This window comes from Sphaeramia orbicularis, chromosome 5, assembly GCF_902148855.1.
Source record: "Sphaeramia orbicularis chromosome 5, fSphaOr1.1, whole genome shotgun sequence".
Classification (NCBI taxonomy): domain Eukaryota; kingdom Metazoa; phylum Chordata; class Actinopteri; order Kurtiformes; family Apogonidae; genus Sphaeramia; species Sphaeramia orbicularis.
This window is the reverse complement of record NC_043961.1, coordinates 37,351,478-37,376,628: the sequence shown is the minus strand read 5'-3', so window position 1 is coordinate 37,376,628 and position 25,151 is coordinate 37,351,478. Positions and strand designations below refer to the sequence as shown.

General features: G+C 37.4%; 1 protein-coding gene across 9 annotated transcripts in view; it reads right to left on the bottom strand.

Annotated features, from left to right (window-relative positions):
* The window catches only part of LOC115420086 (dedicator of cytokinesis protein 3), a 237,527-nt gene extending 216,786 nt beyond the window's left edge, over positions 1-20,741 (bottom strand). For 7 of the 9 annotated variants that reach the window (XM_030135293.1, XM_030135297.1, XM_030135294.1 and 4 more), the window contains exon 1: positions 19,927-20,741. In XM_030135293.1, coding sequence (XP_029991153.1) covers positions 19,927-19,963 — 37 coding nt within the window. In that variant the 5' untranslated portion in view covers positions 19,964-20,741. The remainder of the gene's footprint in view (positions 1-19,926) is intronic. The other 2 variants (XM_030135299.1, XM_030135301.1) reach the window with 1 other exon arrangement.
* Between the last annotated feature and the right edge of the window lie 4,410 nt (positions 20,742-25,151).

Below are 25,151 nucleotides of genomic sequence, written 5' to 3'. Positions count from 1 at the left end.
TTACCCATGATATTACAGATAGTATATGAGAGTACATTAAAAAGGGTTAAGTTACTTTATGGGGAGTGTTTTAAAATGTTAAGTAGTAGAATGACCACACAGCAGCAATGAAATGATTAATCTGTAGAAAAGCAGCTGACAGTAATAAGATGCATAAACCGAACACTTTAACACATTTCTGCTAAACCCCATAAACACACTTCTGGAGTCCCTAATGAACAGTTACATGTTATGCACAGCAGACTAACAAGTACATGCACACGCTTTTAACCCATAGTAAGACACACAAATGATCTCTCACATACACTCTTTAGCCATTACTGCCAGAGCCTAATCAGGTCAATGGAAACGTCCATCAGTCCATCAAGTGGAATTAGACAGGAAGAGGGAGGGAGGGATGATGGGAGGTGGGGTGGGGTCAGAGAGAGAGAGAGAGAGAGAGATGGCAGAGGAAGTGTTAGAGCCAGGTCAGAGAGAGCAGAAAGAGGGGAGGGGGATTTAAGATGGAGTCTGCAAGAGTAAAGTAATGCATGATGTGAAGAACGAAGAACACGGTGATAAAAAATGTAAATGGAGGGTCTATAATTTATGTTAATTGATGTTAATGTTGACCCTGTCTAACAGGCTGCATCACTCATTCAAGCTCTCCTTAACACGTTCAACACTACATTAAATTCAACTGTTGCCACTTGAATTGATACACACTTCAGCCTGTGGGAAATACTGCAAAGTCAAGACTGATGCTGTCACCTACAATAAGCAATCAACAGTTTCTACAATGTGCTACCATGGTGCTGCAGGAGTGTCAAGTGTAAAGCAGCAATAAATAGTGTTTCCTTTGTCTTTTTAATACAGCTGTGTTGCTTTGGGTAATAAGAAGTTGTCCGATATGTGACTGTTTTGATCTTAGTTATCTTTAAAATTGGAGTTATCATGTTTAACATCTTTTTTTTAATAATATATAGCCACTACTACTTCTGCAAAGACAGGACAAATACAAATTAAACCCGAATTACAATGTGAATACATATGTTTTCAGTAATCACGTTTCCAGTATAGACTCAGAGGACACTGATCTAGGTGGGAATCATCCTTTCCACTTCAGTCTGTGATGGAATGCCCATTTTTTCACCCATTTATACAAGTTAGTAATATGGCATTGAGCATGAGAGGCACTGATGGTTATAGCTCTTTATGTTACAGCATTAAAGGACGGATTAAACTTAGTTCCAGTGATCAAGGTTATCAAGCAATGATTTCTAGCCTGCTGAAGAAATCCAGAATACAGAAATGATCAAAAATGTTTAATAGTGTAACTCTACAATTCAATGCCCTATTGTTCAGTCTTTTCACATTTTGAGTACTTATTTTCTAGCATGTTTAATATCTTTTCCTCACGCAGACTTAAAGTAGAGATATATATTTACAACAAACCCGGATTAACCATATGGGCAACTGGGCAATTGCCCAGGGGCCCGCGACCTCTGAAGGGCCCTGGGTAGCTTGGGCATAATGAAAATATCTGGTTATCTTTTGCTTATAAATGAAACTGTCCGCTGCCCAGAGCCATTGCACTGCACAGAAACCCTGCTCCTGCTGTCTGTGACCGTGAGCTGAGACCCTCTCCTCATTGGTCAGTCCAAAAAGTGAATCAGCGGTGACGCAAATCAACGTGCGTGCACTGAGCAGGATGTGAGACGTCAAGAACTACGCGACATACGCGAATCAAAACATTGCAAACATGGAGAAGCAGCTAAGTGGGAGCGCCAAACGAAAATTAAAAAAGGAGAGGGACATTAAAAAAGCTGAAAATTTAAAGAACATACCTAAAATAGGTAATTTCACATTGCACTTACTTTAACTCTCTTGTTGAATTCTGAGGTGACAAGGGGATTTCTGTTTAAAATTCATATCTGATTCTATCAGATTATGTTTGTGTTCTGTCTGTGGGCTTTTTCTGACGATTCAATACATTTGTGTTGGCAAAAAGTGTTCTTAAATAAATACTGGATACTTTGGAAATGGTTTCTTATTTATTTTTTGTGAAAATGGAGGACACCTCCCTCTCTTTCTAATGTAGTGGATCAATTTTAGATTATACTGATGCTAATGTGTTTTGTTTTCATATCATCATATGCAAGTGAGTGGCCTTGACAAGAGGCTATAGTGGTGCACTTGTAGTTCTACGAGCATTTACACATTTGTACATCAAAATGCATTTAATGATAGTTAGATATTGAAGTATGGGGTATATTTACATTTATTCCTGGAACTTATTCTGTATTTTGCCAGATTATAGGGATCCTGGGGTTGTGATGATGGGGCCCTTGAATATTGTTGCCCAGGGTACAATGAAGTGTTAATCTGGCCCTGATTTACAGTCATAGGCATACATTGGACAGGGGGAAACTTTGATGGACAGCCTTTTAGTGATACAGCACACCATAAAACACCTAAAACATTTTGGAGAGGATCTGTGTGCTGAAAAAAATAGAAAACACAGAAAGATTCCAAGAAACATACTATACAATCACAACCTAAGGCGAAACGGCCCAATAAAAACAAACAAAAAATGTTGGATGTCACAGTATTGCCCAGACACTAGAACCCTGTAGGCTGCTGAGTATCACGTTGACCTCTGGCCTGCTACTGGCTACCCCTCACTCATTCTCAGCCACTCACAGAGGTCCATTACCAGCCCATTATAGTAATTCAATGGGTTGCTGTCTGCATGGCTGCCTGTCAGACAAACACACCATCAGTGATGTACAGAAAAGCCCAAACGCGCATCCAGACAGGAATACTAACACATGCATGTACAAGAGGTCTTTCATATTGTATAAAGAGGAGTAGGACATCAGATCCTCACTTTCACACAAACACTGCACAATCTCAGCCCTATATGCATCTGTAAAACTCAAAGCCAGTCAAATTCATGTAGTAAGACAACAAGCATGAAGAAAAAAACATGAAAAACAAGAAGACTACAGAGAATCTTAAACAATCTAATTCAAAAGAAAGACATAACAGTGAGAAGGGGAACATCTGATGAAATTAAGAGGCAATACCTCAAAGCACTTTTCTCTCAAAATGAGGTGTCCAATTGAGTCCCACTTGCACTTATCCACCCATGAACTGCTAAGGATTGACAGTATAAAATGGTTCAAATTACTTGCTTCAAATTTTACATGCTCGAGGTAAATCATTTATAAGGCGACAGTTAAAGGATGTGTATAGTTTAATTTTTTAGGCATATAGCAAAAGGTAAATATCTCTCCTCCCCTAGATAAGATAATGTCAGCATTTTAAGGCTAGAAAAGTTTTTATTAGAACTTGCAGTGTACAGTAGGTCCCAGCACACTGAAAATGGACACTACTTTATTTTTAATATCCAGACCAACAATATTTGTAAATTTAAACTGTTAATATTTGGCTTAAAAGAGCCTGAGAGCATCTCTGGGACACATTAGAGGATACTGCAGTGCAGTAGTTCTGCATGTTTCACTCCCAAAATCATAGCCAATATTTATCTTTTGTTCCTTCTATGTCATTAAAAAAACTGAAATATACTGCTATTTCTTTTGATTTCATCAGCAATGTCTCCAAGGTCCAATTTAGTCTTTGTTACTGCAGAACAAATACACAGAGGCTACAAACACACACAAAAACAACACATTCACTCAAAAATGCAATGTACACACACAAAGTGAAGCAGCAAGGGTTCAGCCTGAATGATTAAGCAGGCTGTGGGAAGCATAAGCTTTTAAGGGTTAGATGGGGATGTGTAAAGAGGATGTTTACAAGGTTAAACACACTGATTTCTCACAGGAGACTCTAATAGTTCTAATCAGAGTTTCATCCTATTCATCTTTTGGGTGTTAAATAATATCCAAAGTGATATAAAAGGCCAAAGAATGGTGTGTAGGATAAAAAAAGGTTTGATTTCAGTGTGAGAGATGGCAGGTTGACTTAATGAAGCTCTATTCCTAACAGAAATGTACACAGCCTTCTTGAATAAAAAATATTGGTTCTACATTGACATTAACAAGATTAATCTACATTTCTAATAGGCTTTGATTAACAGTGAGTTCAGGAAAAATCCTAAAGGAACCATTTAGGTGAGAAATGATCAATTAATGGTGGCTTTTTGCCTCAGAGGGGAGTAGCATATATACTGTCAATCAAATCATATCAGCAAGAGCATTTCTTCAACGTGACAAAAACGTTAATAAAAGTTGATGTATGATAAAAACAAATCTGAGAGAACCTTCCATTCTGAGTGAATGATTGAAAGAAAACTGCTTTATTGTATGGATTGATGATAATTGAAAGTGGCATGAAACTCAACCTCAATCTGATAACGACAGAATAAAACGTGCAGATGAAAAAGCTGAGCTTGATGGATGGAGCAGTAGAATGATGTCAGATCTATAAATAGCTTTTGTATGTGAAATATTCATTAGACTAAGTGAGAAGTACGTGGATGGAAGGGAGAAGAAACACAGGAAAAAATAAAGATTAAGATGAGAAATGTAGAGGGGAAACAGAGTTGAGAGATTTACAGTATAGGCAGAGAAAACTATAGAAAGATGGTAAGGATTCGGAGAGATCTGGAAAACACTGGAGAGAGCAAAACAGGCTGAGAAAAAAAGAAAAAAGAAGAAAATAGATAATTGGGCCAAAACGCCTCCCCCCCCCAGTCAGTGTTGTCACCCACCATTTGTCTCCTCTCTCATGCATAGATAGGGAGCAAGGCCCAGGGCAAAACACAGTTAAAAAATGACAAGAAACCTCCGGACATTCTTACCTCTGCAACACAAGAATAAATACAAACATGGAATAAATAAGAGGGTGTTGAACTTCCCTCACCCTCATGCCCGAATAAGAAATTGTTTTTCTCACCTTGAGGTCCTGGCTCATTAAACATAGCCCTAACTCTATATGTGAATACACTGTCAAGCATGAGTCACTGAGAAAGCCAGGGAATACATGGTGGGTGTTGAACCAACATGTAACATATAGTGGGCGGTAGGTCATGTTTGGTGGGTATAGTTATAGGTTCTACAAATTAAATCAAAACTACTACAGGTAAGTTGACAACACATAGATTCATCTGCAGTATATGAAGCACTGTTATATGGAATGCATGGATAAACAGAATTCTTACAATCCAAGCTAAATGACAAACTAGTAAACTCATAACTTCATCTGGGTAAAATGAAAATAATACATTGAGAATCAACATTGATAAACAGTTTGAAACACTGTTCTTTGGACAAGCAAACTGTTAACTACACTATAAATAGGCCTGTCTTATGCAGTCATCAGTTAACCTGAAGGAAGGATTTTGTTGACATTGTGAAAAGTGTAACTCTTTGGAGCGTAGTTTGAACCAGCTGCAGACCCACAGGACTATTGAACTGAGAGACCTTTTTTAAGCACTAATCAATAAATACAGAGACAGACAGGCTGGCATTGCATTTCAGGAAACGATGGTGCTCAGAGATGTTCAGAACAGCTGACGACTCCTTTCTATTCTGATCACAGAAAAGAGTGAGGTGGTATGAGGGAGAAAAGAGGGAGAGAAACTGTACTGTATATGAAAAAAGGAGGTGTGATAAAAGAAGGCAGAGAGAAAAATAAAAAGGATGTGCAGCTGGTGATAATCATATACAAATGGGTTTACTCTCATTAGGCTGTTCTTTCCAGTGCAATCAAAATGCAAGAAATTAAGACAAATAATCAAATCAAGAGTCAAGACAGAGGCACATAGTAAAGAAGTGACAAAAAAAGTCACTAAATGAGCCCTCAAGAGACGGTAGTTCCAAATTAGGCCAAAACAAGGTCCTAAACCTTTGTGAAAATCAACAAAGTCCAGTCAGTTGCATACTGAGACCATCTCTAAGAACTTAAGAACTTTCAAAATCATTTTATAGTCTCTATGGGACACTAGCTTTGGTTTAAGATTAAAGATCTGCTGAATCATACCTTGAGAATTACAAAGCAAAACAAAGCCTCACACTTAGCCTGGAGACAAAGGCAGAAGCAGTGAAAACTGGACGGCAGCAGAATACCTACAGGAAGGTTGCTAGTTCTCATCTCATTGAAGGACCCGAATGAAGCTACGCAGCAATAAACTGAACACTAGGCCAAGACTACATGACTTTTGGCTACACGTTCTGCATGTTCTCCACTTCACATGTTCTTTCGTTGACAGAGTTAATTATGTCTGGGCTATCTTATACTTCCCAGTGCTACCTAAAGTGGGAGTAAATACACTGCCTGGCCAAAAAGAAAAAGTCCCAATCTGGATTTAGCTACTAGGCACACAGTTTAGATCCTTCCACTGGATAATTACTGCAGTGATTAACATATTTTAGCTGCTATACATTCTTTCAGTGAGCAGCTTCCCATTTCTTAAACAACCATGTCAGAGGACACATCCCATGGTCATGAAAAAATGTCAGAGAGGTCAAATCATTGGCCTGTACCAAGCAAAGGAAACAACTGAGGTGATTACAGCAACTACTAAAATTGCATTATAAACTGTATGACATGTTATTAAAACCTGAAATCATAGAAGTAAACCATTATGAGGAATAAATGTAGGTGAAATCAGATCGAAAAAAATTAACAATCAAAGTAATGGCTATGGTGAATATAGAAAGTAGGAACATTTCCACATGCACAATATGAAGAGAATTCAATCATCAATACAAGATCTAGGCCAAAAACTGATATAACTATGGACAGAAATAAATATTAACATTGCATAAGCTTATTGAAACAATGCCATAGCAAATGTATGATATAATCAAAGCTAAAATATTATAGTGCAGGACTTTTTTGGCTGGGCTATGTATCTCTGAATGCTACCCAAAGATGGGAAAAGATATTTGCAGTTTATTTAATGAAAGACTGCTAAGTTACCCTTTGCTTCTTTAACATGCAACATGTGGACCATTCACTTTTTACAGAAGCAAAACAAGATGGAGAGCTTAGCTGTCTTTACTTTTTGGACCCAACCTTGTGAGAGTTATTCACAGAACTTGTTTAATGTGGCAAATTAACACCTACAGACAGTAGACTGTAGGCACAATTTTATTATCTGATAATTGATAAACAATACCTATTTATCAAAGACAGACGGGAAATAATAGTTTAACATTAGGGTATTTTGTTGCTAGTACTAGACACTGGTCATTCTTCAGAAACAACTGAATTCCCAATCTTAGATCTGTATTTTGTGCTGCCCACATATTTCCCAACCAGGGTAAATGGAAACCGAAAACCGTCCTGTTTTGACATTTGTAGAGTACATCTCTGTGGCACACATGCCCCTCTTACACACTGCTCTCAGCTCTGGTGAAGCCACTCTCATTGATTATGGTAGAAGTGTAGTGTTGCAGCAGCTGCTCCATTAACAGTCCTCACAGGTTACATGTTCAAACATAGCCAAAGTGGTGGAGAGTTACCCACTTTTTTTCTTTTTTTTCAAACAATATCTAATTTGATTAGATTTTTTGGCATGTTGAAGTTTGATATCGTCAGTTAATCAAGTTGATGCCCCTGTGTTTGTGTTGTCAGTGTGAAGCACTAATCAGGGTTATCCACCTCTCCTCTGGATGTGGCTGAGAAGTTGGACTGTTGTTATGGCGATAGTGGAAACCAGTCTTGCCAGGGTGTCTGCGGAAACTGAGTGTAACCATAACAACGACGGAACTCTCCTCTAGAATGCTGCTGTGTTTAAGATCCTAAAGACACACAAACACACGCGTACACACACATACGCCCACTGGCTGACTGCCAACTAGAGATGCAACCCACATCCAAACCAGAACACAACTCACTGAAAGAATCAGGAAAAAGTTTTCCTTGACACATGAACCACAAATTAAAACTTTATGATTTTTATTCTCTTTCAAACTTGCTATTTTTTTTAACTGGCTCTTCTGGTTCAGAGGATAAGCCAGCCACTTTGTGCATATAAACTAGATGGCAAGTCTCTTTTAGGCACAACCCCTATCTCACTTCCCCCCAAAATAAGAACCACAGGGGGTAGGTGGGAAAGCAGACAAGGGGGAGCAGAGTGGAGTACAGACAGATAGGGAGACAGAGACATCATTATCCAGTATGTTCAAAGCCATGTATTCCCAGTTGCAGTATTTTCAGGATAAAATAAAAAAAAAGTGTGTGACAAAATGTGTGTTAACCTGTCCCAGTTACAGTCACCAAAGGTGTGAATACCACCAGTGTTTCAGTTTTGAAACTAATATGATATTAGCTGATTTAAGTATGTGCTGTTATCAGGAAGGTGGTTGAATGGCACATTGAAATCTTACAAGTCATAGAAATGATTTCATTCAAAAAACAAAACAAAACAAAAAACACCACAATATGCACACACACAAAAAAAAAACCCTCACATAAAATTGTCATGTCTTTCAATGTTTTGGAGTTTTGGATTGCATACATTTTAGCACCAAAAACATTGACATTGAAAAAAAATCATATCACGATTTTTTTTTTTCATATCAGACAATATCGATGTGTATCACAATATAAATCAAATCCATTTTAGTCAAGCTTAAATTTTCTGTTACTCATAAGTTAGTTGTGGAGACATAAGAAGGTTATTTTGGATTTTAATATGATTTATTTTCTGTCAGAGGTTGAACGTGACAGATGTGCTGAAGAACATTATACAGCTGTTTCAGATAATTAAAACAGGTACATATATTTATGATATATATATATATATATATACATATATATATATATATATATATATATATATATATATATATATGATATGACATATATATAAAACTAAACTAAAAGTCTGACCAGTAGGAAAAAGCTGTCAAGTTTTAGAAGAGAATGCAAACAAAACATACTATCTTCATGAAATAATGCCGGGGGTACATACATGGGGGTCGGTTCCATAACTACCGTACCTGCCGTAAACCGAAAAGTGTGTGTGCTGCGGCTGCTCTTACACCTGTGTTGTGTGCATCAACCTAACTTGCCATGGCATTAGTGTGATTGGTTCAGTGTGGCGCTACTTAAGTATGACTGGCTGTTCTTATGTCTGTCAAAACATGGACAAATGAATTCTATCAAAATTGTATTGAGCATGTCTCATATTTCTATCAAGGAAAAGTTATTTCGCGATATATATCATTATCGTTTTAAGGCCCAGCCCTACTTGGAACAGAGGTTATGTCACAGAAACAGCAGAAACATGCATTTAGAGCTACATAACTAACTTTAATCGCAAAGTCAATCTGTGAAATTACATAATGACAAAAGGCTGCAGTCTGAAGGTCCAGCATTAGAGCTGCACAATACATCGTTTGAGCTTCGCTATCCCGATGTATGTGTATGCAATACTCATGTCGCAGGTTCTGCAAATGAACTCAATGTGCTCTCATCTAATCTCAACCTGGGTACCTGACACACACTGGGTGCAGCCATCCACCAATCACAATCATTCTTAATCAGTTTGCTGAAGCAGACCACGCCCCTGCACATGGAGTGAGTCGCTGGTAACAACATTGAAAAACAAGCAACAAACAAGAGAAAAATCACTGAAAACAAAGACTTGGTGCCAAAAAGAAAAGCAACATCAGTTATCTGGAATTATTTCGGCTACAAGAAGGATGATATTGAAGCACGTGTTCTGTGTCAACAGTGCCTTGCACACAACGAGAGGAATCACAACTAATTTGTTTGACCATTTACGTTGGTACCACACAGCTATCATATCCTCCTGAGTATTTTTTTCATATCGCAATACATATTGCAGAGTTACAAAAAAATCGCAATGTCAGTTTTTTCCAATATCGTACAGCCCTATTCAGCCTGTTTATGGTAATATTTTGTTTTCAGTGACATTGAGTGTAGAGGTAAATGTAGAAAAATTATTACAGTTTTCATGCAAGTTTAAGTGTGTGTATATATAGAAAAAATGCATACTGGATGTACAAATTCCAAAATTCTTGACTGATTCTGATATTTAAAATGACAACCGTACTCTACCTATGTTATTTTCTTTCTTTTTGTTCATTTTTTTTAAAATCCTCCCATAACAACCTATTTTTCATTACAAATATAAAAACAGTTGCTATTGTAAAGTCTTTCAGCCCAATTATCCTTGAGTGAAGACAGATTGAAACATACAACTTTATATAAAAAAAAACAAACAAACAAATAACATAACAGATAAATACATGCCACTGCTATCAGTAAAAAGACATTTGATATGCTGACATCAATACTGACCGAAATCAGCTGGGCGATATACTGTATCTGTGCATCCATACCAGTAATCTTGAAAACCGAGTAAGCAGACTCAAATGGAAATTGCAAGGTTGTCCCCTAAAATGGTAGTATGACTTCATCAAATCATACAGCCTTACACACTAAGAGGAAAAAGACAGATAAAGAAAGCATGTCAGTGACAGATATTCAAGGGTGAGATTAAAGCCTTGAATTTAAAGAGAATCGGTGATGGAAAAAAGCCTCTCTTAAAATCCACGGGGGTTTCCTGATACTTTTTATAAAGCTGTGGAAAGTGTGTGCTGTCTCAGCTGAGACAACACACTGAATATGTCAGAGGAGAGAAGACACTCAGCAGAATCCTCAGTAATACATGACAAGAAACGTCCCCTTAAAAACCAAGAACACAAATGGCTCACTGCAAAAACAGTATAGCGTGCCAGAGCTCCATGTGCCACTTGTTTTCTTCTCTAGTTACCTCCTCTTAACATGCAATGTAATTTTCTACTGCAGGGCTTTCTGGTGGTTAATTTTAGTTTTGTTTCCAGTTATGGATCTGATGCAGGATTTACAGCTTTCTGCTATGGTGAACCCCCACTAAATGAGCCGAGAGGAGGGAATCACATGATGCTATACAGAGCGACTGTGAACAGTGTTTTGATGCTGCTTGTGATTAACTTTCATCCTACATTTGAAAAACCCACAACCTTTCCATCGTGACTGACTGTCAGCTTTACCACAGAAGTGAGAAAATAAAGAGTGGAGGCGAACAATGAATCCTCTGCTTTCCTTCTCAATCATGACAGAGCAGCACCACGGACAGCAGCTCCCAGGCTTTATCACACTGTACTTTTAATCTTTATAATTACTCACACTGCATGCTAATTCCTTTGTTTATTGTTTGATATGCATATAATTCACTATCCTACACAAACACAAAGCCTGGTAATATTTAGACTAGCACCCATTGGTGTTTTCAAGGCTAGACCAACAGAATCTTCACCTACACACATTAATGCCTGTTAGCAAATCCCACCGCTTCCCTTAAACCTGGCTATTTCTGTATCATCACTAAAAAGAGAAGTCCATTATCCACCCTCCTATGTTGAGTATACAATCAATCTCTTGTGTTGGGAGAGGGGATGTATTTTTCTTGCAGTAAATGCTGCACACAATACAGATACAGATTTTACAGGATAAATAATTCATTTTAAAGTCTGTTGTGTTCTGCATGTGTCTGACTAAGTTTGCATACATGTGCTCTAAAAGCAGCTCCTTCATGCTAAAAGCTCTTGGTAAAAACCAACCTGTACAAAGAATACAACCATCTCAGTCAGGTTTGGTTAACATAAATTATTAATGTAATTAGTGTGTCATGTAAAGTTTTTTTTAAAGACACACGATGACTTTCTTTAACAATTTCTGTAATTGATTCAGCAAGAGAAAATTTTTTCTCAACAATCCAGTTTAGTCCCTAAAGACCAATTAACAAACAGATTTCAGGCATAATAACGAAACTGGAATTAATGACTTTGTGATGGATCATTTTACAGAGAGCGCCTCCTGATAAACAATCAGAGTCAAAGCAATAATTGGTGTGTTCCAAGTGCACATACAAACGAAAACCAAACTGGTGGTTATCTGCTAGTACTGTTTAAGAACTATGACTGCATAATGTGTACAAAAAAAGCCCTTTCACTAATCGTTTTTCCATTGACCCTCAAAATGTGCAAATATAACTTGCACATAAACATTTGCCAAATGGAAAAATGACAATTTCGCCAAAATTCTCGAAAAGTTTTTGCACTGGCAAGAGGGGATTTTTCTGGTGTAGCGAAATTGGTATATCACATAAAACTGCAATGGAAAGACCTTTTTCTCCAACTAGTCACCTGAATAAAAAAACAAACAGATGTCGACGGATGTTACAACAAGTGAAGAAGAAGAGTTTTAAAAGAAACATGGCGCGGTATGTGTGGACACACCAAGAAACCAAATCATTTTTTAGTATGGAATAGAGGGGCAAAATATAATGATAACGAATATATCTGTAAATCAATGTGATATTTATGTTCATCGCCATGTTTATGGAATGACTTCTCGTATCATCTTGCAAGAATAAATAAACAAATTATCGCATTTGTGATTGAATGGAAAAACCGACATTACACACTTTTGTTTTTTTGACATTTAGTAAATATTGGTAAAGTTTTGCACAGATGTCCAATGGAAAAGCCACTACTGTTGTCTCTATTGTTTGTTTGGGTCTTACATGTCCACAGACATACACTTGAAATAGCTACACTGAGCTTTAGGACAGGGTGTGCATCTTTGAGGATTGTGGCAATGACTTCACCCTCTGTTTAGCAGAGTAATAACACATCATCACATCACCAGCTCAGCACTCTGTTCATTTCACAAAACCTCCATGTAGTCTCCCCCTCTGTTTCAGTCTACCACTTCACTTCCTCCTGATATGGCCCAGTCTGTATCAATACAATACTTCACTGCAATTAATGTCTCTTTTCAAAGAAACGTTGCACAGTTACTATTGGGTTGGGTCATGTGACTGAATGCATAGTGACAGGAGAGTCCACCTGTAGATTTGGCGATTCAATTTCCACCATAATCCCTATCCCTTAAGCCCAGGTCAGACCAAAAATTCACATCAAGACAAGTTGCAGCTTACAGATACTGAAAAGCTCAAGCCTGAAATATCCAGAAACCTGGTAGTCAGATCAATTTGATGAGACAATACAGTTTATCATTTCAATAGCAACGTGTCTCTGTATTTTCATGCTTTTTTTGTGGCTAGATATTCTTTGTATTATATAAACTTATGAATCAGGACTGTGAGTGTGACTTACTTAATACTACTCACAATGAAAACTTCAAGAAAAACAAGAGGTTCAAGGATTTCTCCCTCCTATTCCCACAGCAGTTGGGTGCTTCTGAGGACTTAGTGTCACCTCTGATAAGAAGTAAAAAGACAGGCAATTGAGATAGGATTTACCAGAAAACAGTTGATAATGACGCTGTATTATGTGGGAACAAGTGAGCTACATCCCATAAATACTAAGAAACACAAACGCTATATAGCAAGACATAAAAAAATAAGTCCTGGTGATTTGACAGGCTGAATCACTGGCAATACCATTAGCCAGCGTGAATAAAACTGAAATGGTTCAGTTCACATCGCTGAACAAGATCCAAACGATCACGATTTTGGTACTTATCAACAAGCACAGGGGACGTAATAAGATGGAATTAAGTATAAGAAATATTTCTTGCTGAATTTACAGAACAGTTGGTTGCCCCATGGCTCACTGGCTGGAGCCCCAACCACAGTGGTCTGGGTTTGACTCCCGTTGCTTCCTGTCATACTCTTTCTCCTCTGTCTTTCCTGTCTATCCTTTCTATCAAATGAAACACTAAAGCTCTTAAAAATAATCATAGACTTTACAAAACAATTATGGTCTTGTATGTACTGCGTGATCTAAAATAATATATACTGTGACGTGGCATCTGCTTGAAAACTTGTGATCACTGACTGACTGGCTTAATCATTACTGGATTATTTTAAATTCATGTGTATTCTACTGTATTGTATCTAACTGCAGAAGACTGACCTGGTTAGATACTATACGCCGGATCTCTTGTAATTAGATGTTTTTCTCCCCTGAGAATAGCTTTTATATTATAGAAGCTGTATGACTAAAGCTATAAATCTGGGTCAGTACACACTCATCGGAGTGATTAGTCGCTAAATGTTTCACTGTGATTATTTTATACTAGCAACACTAAATTGAGTTTAATAGTTCATACGAATGCTCTCTGCATATGTGGCTGTACATATCTGTGTATAAACTGTTTGTTATGATGTAGATTAGGGTTTTATTTAGTGAATTTTGTGCTCAGCTGTTTTAGTGTGTCAGTCCTGAAATATCCATGTGTACCCAGATGAAAAGATGAATAGGTAAAGTTGAAAAGTGCAGCTCCGAACAGAGAATCTCCATGCCTTAGAACTCAGACTTTAATGATTGTAATTTCACTTTGATGTTTACATTACGGGGCAAGACAAGCTTTCTATGGGCCATGAACACAGAGAGGGATTTTCAGTGTCCCGTATCATCAGAGAAAATGAGAGAATTACTGTATATTACTACACACAAATTCTCTAAAAAACGACTAAATTAGCAAAGAGAATGTGTGCGATGCATGCTTGTTAACGGACTGCTTAGAGCTGTGATTAAAAGGCCAAGCTGGTACCCAGAGGAAAGAAGGAGGAGGGGGAGATGGACTGAAGGAGTGATGAGGCGGGAGCAAAAGCAATCAGCTTGATTTGCTGTCACTTTCCATAGGCGATGTGGATATTTCAGCCTATAAGACTTGGGAATTTTCCACGCCTTAATCATTTGCCAGTGGCAGAGTCATGAGAGAATAGAGAGAGGATTCAACTCCTCAGAGAGATCACTTCTGGAATGTAAAGCTTCAGGCGAGCATATCTAGGCACAAGCACTATAAAAATATCTGCGGCCTTTGAGAAACATGGCAAAACACACTAACTGCATGTTCATCATGTGATTGTTGTTGTTAACAGGCGTTTGAATGTCTTCAATTTACTGGCTTTATTTCCAGAAAAAACTGACTGATGTTCCATTTTCAAGAACAATAAAAATATCTATCCCAAATTTCTTCATACATTATAGGCTACGATACATAAAAATACTAATTAATAACAAAACGCATATTTATTTTAATAAATTACATATATGTTTTGTACGATGGCATTTAAAATAAGAAGGTGGTTTTGTATGGTAGGTCAATAACTAGAAATAACCCTAACGTTCTGACACTGCATTTCTTCAAATACAAAGACATCAAAGGGAAAGCAAAAAACTACAAAGAACAGAAAAAAGTGCTGTGCTGTGACACAGGAGACACAACATTTACACATCTGTCACTTTTCACTGTGACCTACTTCTGTTGTTGTGTATGCTGGTGCATGTACTGTACTACATAACGGTTCTGGTGTCTCCTTGTCCACTGAAGTGTGTGTCAGTCTTGTCAAATTGAGCATTTTGCTCCTGTCTCCACACAGGAGTGGTTCTTCAGTGGCTTTTACTGAGTTGACAACCCTGAAATAGTTTTTAGTGGACAGGTTTAGCCTCTCATCATGATACAGTATCATGGGAATTATTTTCTCTTGGATTTCCAAACTTGATCCAAAGTGAAGAAGGAAGTCTTATTGTGTAAACCTTCTCATGACAAAAAATGTATATAGTAAATATACAGTCACGTGTTAAAAATAACTGTGGCTGGTAAAAATGCCAGCTTGTAATCCTAGCAGGTGCATTTGATAAAAAGAGTCTGGGTGTCTGTTTTTGTCCATCTGTCTGTCTCTGTGCCTGTCTGTCTGTCTGACTGTCTGTCTGTCTGACTGTGTTATCAGTGAGTGTGAGAACTGAGTGCTGTGCAGTGCAGCCCTGGGGGAGGTGAAGCTGCATTCAGGAACCTCTATGGGTGCCACAAAGCTGCATTCATCCAACTGAATAGATGTTTTCTACAACCAGGCACTAGTCATCCTGACTCCATTGGAACGCCTCTATGAGTTACCACTCATCCTGCCTTGGTATGCAAAGCTTTATCCAGCAAAAATGGTTGGTTCACAAAAGACAAAATACACTTACATAAAAATGCGAAAGGGAAACATAACTACAGTTTTAGTGGAAGTTTTCTTTTAGGATTTCAGGATCGACAATTGTCATTTGCTTTCAGCAGGAAATCAAGATTTCCTCTTTTCTTTCATTGTACTTGTGTACATCCTCAGTCTTTACTTGACTGACACACCAAGGACACTTTACTGTCAGAATGGTCCAAAAACAGGTAACGCTTTATTCACAAAGTGCCAATTTGCTTATGTACCACAGTGCCGGTAGAGTCCACTCTTACACAGAGATGTAAAACTAGGGACCACAACCATTCTGGTGATCAAACGTCACACACTTGTTGCGGTTAACATACAACACAAGGGTCTTCATTTAGAAAAAAAGAACAATTGTGTATTCAGTGCTTTTTTCTTTGTAACTGCTTTGTCTTCTTCATACTTTATATTTTTCACACTTTAATAATGCCAGGGCACTGAACATGAAGCAGGAACTAATTGTTTCCACACTGTACATTTACGAACAGCCTCTTCTTGAAAACAGCTACCTGGTCATATATATGAATACTAATGTAGAGCTGTTTACATTCAAAATAAAAATGCTTCAGGTGGATTTTTACACGGACAGCGTTACAAATCAATAGCATGCATCAAAATGCACTGAGCTTCATGTAAATACCTACCGATTACTGTAATGAGAAAATGCAGCCTGTGGCCTTCTAATAGCAATATTTACAGTTACCTTCCCACACTATTGTGCAGTCAGATTGTTATAGTGTTATCCTTGTATCATGTCTATGAGCCGGCATTGTGAAATCTTGTAAGCTGTTATCAAGGTGTGATTTTAACATTAAAGGCAACTAACAGAGTAAATCAAAAAGCCTCAGCATGTTTCCACAGCTGGAGTCTACTGAAGGTATCAAGCAGCAGGGGAAAAACAGTCGCTCATTCAAATTCAGGTAATGTCTCTTTCCAATTAACAGAGTGCTGGAGTCATGATTCCCCACATTGACTTCCTGTCAGCAGAGTCCCTGCTCCGACCTCCAGCAGACACTGGTGTTGAGTTTTGCCTGATCTGTCACTTGTAAAGGCCTCGGCAGCTGTCAATCGATAACACTGACCACTCTGAGGACTGTCACCTCATTTGGAAACATTATGTAAATTTTTGGTGGATTGTGAATGCTTAGATTGCTTTACCTGACCATGCTTGCCCAGGATATGGTCTCAGATGCAACATCAATCAAAAATATTCAACAGTATTATGACAAAGCTAATCAAAGAGTTTTCTAAAAACAGGCAGGGGAGGGAGGCTGAACAGCTCTGATGGCTGTGAGACAGGAATTCAAAGAAAACTAGAAGCACTCGGACAGCGCAGACCTCCGCCAAGGCTGATCAGTGGCCCCCCCCCGTGGGCCCCCCCACCCCAGATCACCACCAAAATTTAATCATTTCTTCCTTATCCCATTTCCAACAAACCCTGAAAATTTCATCAAAATCTGTCCATAACTTTTTGAGTTATGTTGCACACTAACGGACAGACAAACAGACAAACAAACAAACCCTGGCAAAAACATAACCTCCTTGGCGGAGGTAAAAATACTTGCATCTTTAAATTTTTTTGTATGGTAACCAAAAAAGAAAGCACAAAACTACTTATGGATTGTGTAAATATCTTCTAATAATATGTAAAACAGTTGGTTGCTGGACTGAATCATACAGGATGCCCATGACACTCTAATAAACACTGATGGAAATGGTCAAGTACAACTGTTGTGGATAATACTGATTAAAATTGACAGTCAGGGACAAATGTGAAAAAGAGGTAAATGCTGAACTAATTTAATATATTGTGAAAACCAAAGGGCAGAGTTGATAAGGATGGGAAATACACCCACAGCTTAGGCAGTTCTTGGAGTCAAGGTAGTTATAGTTGGAAAAGTGCTGCAAAATTGGTCTACAAGTGTCTGACAGAACCGTGTATAAAAGGACCATGTACAGTAATAGGCTCAGAGAGACAGACGGAGAGAGAGAGAGAGACAGGACAGACAGACAGACAAAAAGTGAGCAAGAGACTGAGAGAATAATAAAGAACTGCAGATCATTGGCTAATGGCTCCTAAAACACCAACTCCCATCTGAAAACACTTCCTCTCATTATACTGCAATATAATACTGGTTAATAAATCACTGCTGGCCTGTTACAGGGTATCAGTTACCTGTACTGTCCATTAAAGCAGATCTTACACGGTTTACACAACAAAATACCCATTATTACATTCATACACATGCACTAAGGAATTATTTATCTATGTCCAGGATCTCGACTCCGGTTATCACGCTGTACATAATAATATATGAATACTTATGTACGTCTGTGTGGGTACTGATTCTTTCATCCTTAGCGTATTTAATAGTATTTAATGGTTAAGTATCTATCTATCTATCTATCTATCTATCTATCTATCTATCTATCTATCTATCTATCTATCTATCTGGAGGACATAAGACGAGATGTTAAAAGGGATAGTGAGTGAATATGCTCATGAATGATGGCCTATAGGACTCTAACCCATAAAGACCTAGTGCTACTTTTGTGGCAAGTCCCAAATTATTTTTTCTCTCTATTTAACCTTTATTAAATGATTGATCACCATATATTGTAATATTATCCTCCGTACAGTATTTTTCTTTTTTTTTCAGTGAAAAACAGATATTTTCCTACATTTACTTTACTGATCACGTCACTGTTTTAAAAGCTCTGATTAAAGTTGAGGGTTAGTATGTCAGAAACACAGGATAAAAAAAAAAAGTAAGGAAAAGTGACTTTTTCAACGGTGTCAATTACTGAACATAAAAAACAAGTGTCTCCATCCACTGTCACTTGTCAAACTCCATTGGTTTTACTGGTGAATCAATATTGTAGAAGATGAATGTGTTTCCATGTTCACTACGGAGCCTCTGAACGTCCAAATGGGTCATATCTGATGACCATGAAAAGATGACAAACTGTATGTCACCTAAATTATTTCAACATATTGACAGGTTTAGTGGTTCAGAAGTTATGAAACATTTTAGATCAGTAGATGACTTTGGTTGCCTGCAGCTATTTGGGTCTTTGAGGGTTAATATTTAGTAACTATAAGAGGCATCAAGAGAGATAGATTAGAAATATATAACAAAACATACAACATATAATGAAGTACCACTTTCATATCATAACATAAAGACAAAAAAAAAACAGTAACAGTGGAGTAAAGTGCCCTATAAAGACTTGGTTTACATCACTTCACAGTTCTTTAACCCTTTTGTGAATGACATTACTGCAGTGGTCAGTCATTCAGCCTTCAGTTGAAGCTACATTATTTGCAGTAATGGCTCCAACTCATAATTGTTGTCCCATTGTGTTTTCTTATATTTGTTAGGCTCACTTTCCTGTAAATGCTGCTGTGACACTTGGATTTCCCCACTGTGGGATAAAAACAGTCTCATCTTACCCTGATATATAGTTTAATGAAACAAAAAATATGTGATTAGAAAGAAATTATCTAACAATCTACAGTTTAAGGAAGTTTGTTCACAGTTTAATCCTCATGTTTTTTGTCATTTTGGGTCAGTGACTGAAGTTTTACAGAGTATTATCACTGATTCATGACAATTCAGTTATATTTTACACTGAAATAGCAGGTTTGTTAAAGCAGTGATGTATTCTCTTTGTGAAAAGAGCTTTATGGATGTGTTTATGCTTAAACATTTATACCATTACATGTTAAAACAGTTGATGCATGGAATCCACTACAATAGCTGGGTATTATGCTAAAGAAATCCAATTGTTTTATGTCAAAAATACCACTAGTCTATTATTAATTCATGCATGAAAGGGTTTATGTACAACCACAATAATGAATGAAGCGCATCCACTGTCTTACTGCAAATATCAAGAATAAAAGCAGATCAACAAACATACATGAATCATCCACTTACCCACTCCTATTTTCTCATCCTCCGTCGGTGTCCACATGATGTCCCGGTGTACACGGAGCAAAATCCCCCAAGAAAGTAGCCCACGATCACCGTCTGCGTGGCTTCATGAAAATCCTACGAAGAGCTCTGGAACAGGAAAAGTTTGCGTTAATTGTTCAGGATAATGGGAGATGCTTGAAAAGGTGCTTCGGTCGTCGATGTTGGAGAAAGACGAGGTGTTTTAAAAAATGAGGTGAAGAAGTGATGTTGTATATCCCGTCGGGTTTGGAGGTTTGACGCAGGGCGCACAGTCTCTGTCCATGTCCGCTGCGCCTTAGTGCGAAAACAACATATTCTGGATCAGTCTGCTGTTTTATTCTATGCTGTTTTTATTCAGAACACACGGGTAAGCTCATGGTAGTAGGCTGAGGGTGCTCTGTCACAAATGCTGCCAGTCCTTCAGTGATGTTAAGGCGATGTACATAGATGACACACTGTCACACTGCTGATCCATGTCCATGTCCACTCAGGAAAACGCAGTCATCACCGTGTTTTTTTTTGTTTTGTTTTTTCTTCAGTTGAGCTCCGATTTGTTTCTGTCAGTCCAGTCCAGCATCTCTCAGCCTCTCCAGATCCCTCTATTTTGCTCTCCTCATGTGCGGTGTTGTCAAACTTGTGAGCAGATGAAAAATAAACACTCGAGTCAGTCCGGTCCTGTGTTGCGTTCAATGTCGGTTTGGAAAAGCAAAAGAAACCGGGAGAGTCGTGCGCAGCAGCAGCAGCATCAGTAGGGGAAGCCTACATCAGATTAAGAGGATCAGGCGAAGTGAAAAGCCTACAGATGGAGTGGGTTACACAGCCAAGAGAGGAGATAGTATATGTGTGTATGTGTGTGTGTGTGTGTGGGTAGTCCCGTTCGTCCGTTGCGCCACTCGTGGACATGACGCGCGGACAGAACTGGCACATACATTACATATTGTACTGTATGTACAGTGGGCAAACACACAAAGACATCATATAATAAGCTACAGGGGGAACGAATAAAACATAAGAAGCCCACAGGCATTATACATTAGTCCGATCAACACGTTTTGAGAGCAGACACAGACAGATCTCACACAGAGCCACGCAATCCAGCAGGTCCACACGCATCGTTACATGACTCATGAAGCATCAGTCCGTGAAACTATAGTTACTACACTTTCCTGTCATAATGGAGAGTGATTTACAGTAATGATTCACAGCCATGGGATAGGTGTCCTCCGATGGGCTGATGGACAGTAGGCTACTATAATACTAAGTAAAAACAATTAAATAAAAAAGTGATCTTTTTGTAAATGTGCAAAAACTGCCAAATCCTAACATCCATATATGCTGTAAATAAAAGAACAAGCAGATGAATAGAATTGTAAAATGGCTCGTGTACTGTAGGAGCTAAAATGGGTTAAATAAAATATATAATAAATAAAATAACAGAAGTAGGTGACTCCTGTTTGACCTTGTTGAAATATACTGGGTCAAACACAACTAATTACTGTTTGAGAAATATATTTATAGTCCATATGAGTACAATTGTGCAGGTCAGTGTAAAACATAAAAATGCAATGATCTGAGTGTAGACTAAACAGGTTGACAACCAGTGATTTACAGTATAGATGAATGCATGCACATAAATTACGTTAAATACCGGTTGCATATTGTGTACTTCATAAAGTGCATATTCCCAGACAGAACACATTTTCTTTCAGGGGTTTCTTTTCACATTCAGTATAGCACATAGTTGAATTGGTTCAGGGGGTAACCATAGTGATGTCAAGGAACATAGTAAGTCTAGTGTAGTTAAAAATACCTGGTTAAAAACTCATCTCATCAATAATGATTCTTTACAACCTGTCTTGTAGCACGTTAAGATCTGTCTATCATGTACAGCACATCACAAATATTTTCATTATGTGAAATATTATGATTATTATTGTCTTTTGACTGCAATTCTAATACAGAGCTGTATGGCATTAAGATTTTTATATTGCATTTCCTTTGTTAAATTTGTCCCTTGCCCAAGATTCTATGGAAAGTAGGATAACACTCAATAAACTGACTTAACCCATAAAGACCCAAACAGCCACTGGCGACCAAAAGCATCTAATGATCTAAAATGCTGGAAAAGTTCTGAACTACTAAATCTATTTGTTTGTCATATTTTCATGGTCATCAGATATGACCCATGTGGAAATTCAGAGGCTCCGTAAAACTCATGTAGTTTGATAAATGAGAGTGGATGGAGACACTTGTTTTATATTCAGTTACTTTTTCTTCAGTTTTCTCTAGTTTCTGATATAATAATCCTTAACTTATAATGATCTTTAATGAACATCTAGCCTACATGATCAGTAAATTAAATACAGGAAAATACCTGATTTCCACTGAAAAAACACAAAACATAGAAGACACTGATAAAATAAATGGTGACAAATCACTTGAGAAAAGTTAATTATAGAGGAATAATTTGAGTAGTAAGATAGCTAACCAGTCAAAAAGTTTGTTAGTTGCTATTTTTAATTGATATTTAAGAATATATTTTAAAATGATTATCTTCTTTAAAAAAAATCTCCTGAAAATTACCACAATATTTCCAAATAAATGTATACTATATTAAGTCCCGGAGAAAAATGCTAGCATAACTTCAGCCCAGTAAATTAGCACAGCTAGCCCAATTAGCTCTAGTGCTAACTAGCTAGTTTGAGAGGTCTAAACGTTAGCTAGCTAATGCTATTGGAGCCGTCATTCATTTCAGTATTTTCAGAGCACAAATAAATAAATAGCGCAATATTAGCAATAAAATACATTTTTACAGGTAGCAGAAGAGAGAACATGCTTAGAGATAGTTTTACCCCGTTCAGTCCTAGTATTAAGCAGGTCAAGTCTTTAACAGCTTTTGCTAAGCAATTAACAAAACAATCCTAACAGCAGACATACCTTCACTTTTCTTTGCTAAGTATTGTAATTCATAGCTTTAATCTTTATGAACTTAACTCATACGGCAGTAAATAGATGTCTACATAAGATATTTTTTCACAGAATTGGCGCATACGGGGTTTAATGACGTAGAAGACACTGCACATGCGCAACAGGTGTTTAGTTCAGGTGACTGCTGGGTAGCCACAACTGAAGAAAACCAAGACAGGTGGGTTAACATCATTCTGTTCCTGTCCAAGTAATGTTACACACATTAGCAGGACCTTGGAAATGACCCAGCAAAATTATAGTCAGCTGTTAATACATTTATTTAAACCTATGTGTCAAAAAAGGCTTTATAATGGAGGCTTGCACTGATGCTTATACCTGATGTAGTCATTATTTTTTTCATATTATCCCTGTGTCAGGTGCAGGTGCAGGCCTAATAATGTTGATATTTGCATCTTTTTTTTTAGATTTGTGTACTGCCGTACTTGTGTGAAACAAAGCCTTCTGTTTGCAGCAGTGACAGAGAGAGATTGTTGAAAGGCAATTGTCCAGCAATAGCTAAATGTAATGATAGGATCAAGGATTCACAAATGTTTTCAACTCAAGACAAAAAAAGAACTATTTCATCTCTCCACAATACAAACTTATTCAGCTGCCATAGGAGCCATCATTTCTGCTGAGTACTCATCTATACAATCAGTTTTTCCACTCTTCCTGTGTTTTAATTTGAAAAAAAAAAAAAAAAAAACTGCAATAATCACATCATTGTTTTGCTCTGTGGGGATCCAATAAAAACAGGAACACAATTCATTTTGGATCCTGATCCTAACTTTGGGAAATGAAAGAATAGAATACTGACAAAACAGTTCTGAAACACTTCCTAGTACTTTTGGTTATGTAGGTTTTGAGTCTGTCATAAAGAGTATAATGTATTATGGTGTTTTGGTTTGTTTAGTTATATATTTTATTAATTTTTTTTTCCCACTTTTCACTTCAGCACAGGTAAGATTTGTAGCACTTTTTTGAGTTGCTAAAAAATCGTGAATGTTTGTTCATTCATAATATTACCACTTTCCTTCTTGCCACATTGAAGAAACTCAGTGTGAGAAATCAGGATTGAAAAGGTTAAAAAAAAAAAGCAGAAAAAAAAATCCACAGGAAAAAAAAAACCTTAGTATTCTAGTCTAGTCAAGGCCAGCTAGCTGTGAAAAGAAGGAGGAAGGCAGTAACAAGGCCAGACAGGAAGAATAAATGAGACAGAAAGGAGGAATAAATAACACCAGGAGAAGAAAAGAGAAGGCCTGCTTATAAGGGACATTTACAAAGAAAAATAAGTCAAACATTTTGTCACTTTTTGTCAACAGTACAGGACAAATATGTGGCAATTCAACACAACAGCCAAAATAACCTTCTAAACTTTCAGTGCTAAAAACACAAAACTTTTTTCAGGGTCTTATAAGAAAGTGTTCAGTGCTTCAACACAAATGAGTCTGTGTTTACACCTGTGAGCTTGAGGTGGAATCTCAACCTCGGTACAGACCGTCTGTGAAATTCACAATTCTGAACAGCTGGGGTTTTTGTGCTTTAACCTCAAGCACAAATGAGGCTGTACAACACAGCTCGTCCAGTTTTAGAATACCATAACATCATAGACTTGCTGGATGTTGTGATACTTACGCCAACACTGTGTCTTTTTAAAACAAATTACAGACCTTACCTCGTAAGTCAATCTCACTCCCCAATTTTAACACGGTATATGCTACTATATGTGTATGTATGTATTGGTGTTTTCATTATTTTATGTCAAGTATTTAATGAAGCTCTAAATAAAATTTCAACAGGACTTGTGTAAAGATGTGGAGGACTCAGGTTCTCTTCATACTCAAATTAATCTTTGCATAGTAATCATGTTAACTTTACACCACGTTAAAATATTAGATTTATAGCTGAATAACTACATTATTTTATTTCTCTATAATGTGTACAATGTAGAAATATGTCAATACTGACCTCTAGTGGCTGACTCAGGAGTCAGAAAACTAAGCATATAGAGGGGAAAATTAAAGGGTCTGATTTTCCAAACTCTGGATAGAGCTTTTACACAGTTTACCACGTTTTCAGACTAAATTTTCACTCAAATAAGTTAAATATACCCAGTGAAGTTGACAATGTGGGGATGTACTGAGAACTACATAAATAAACTACATAGTTTATCAGATGACATCCTTGCATACACATCAAGATTCACACATTCCAAATATAAAACCTTTTGTGTGTATTTC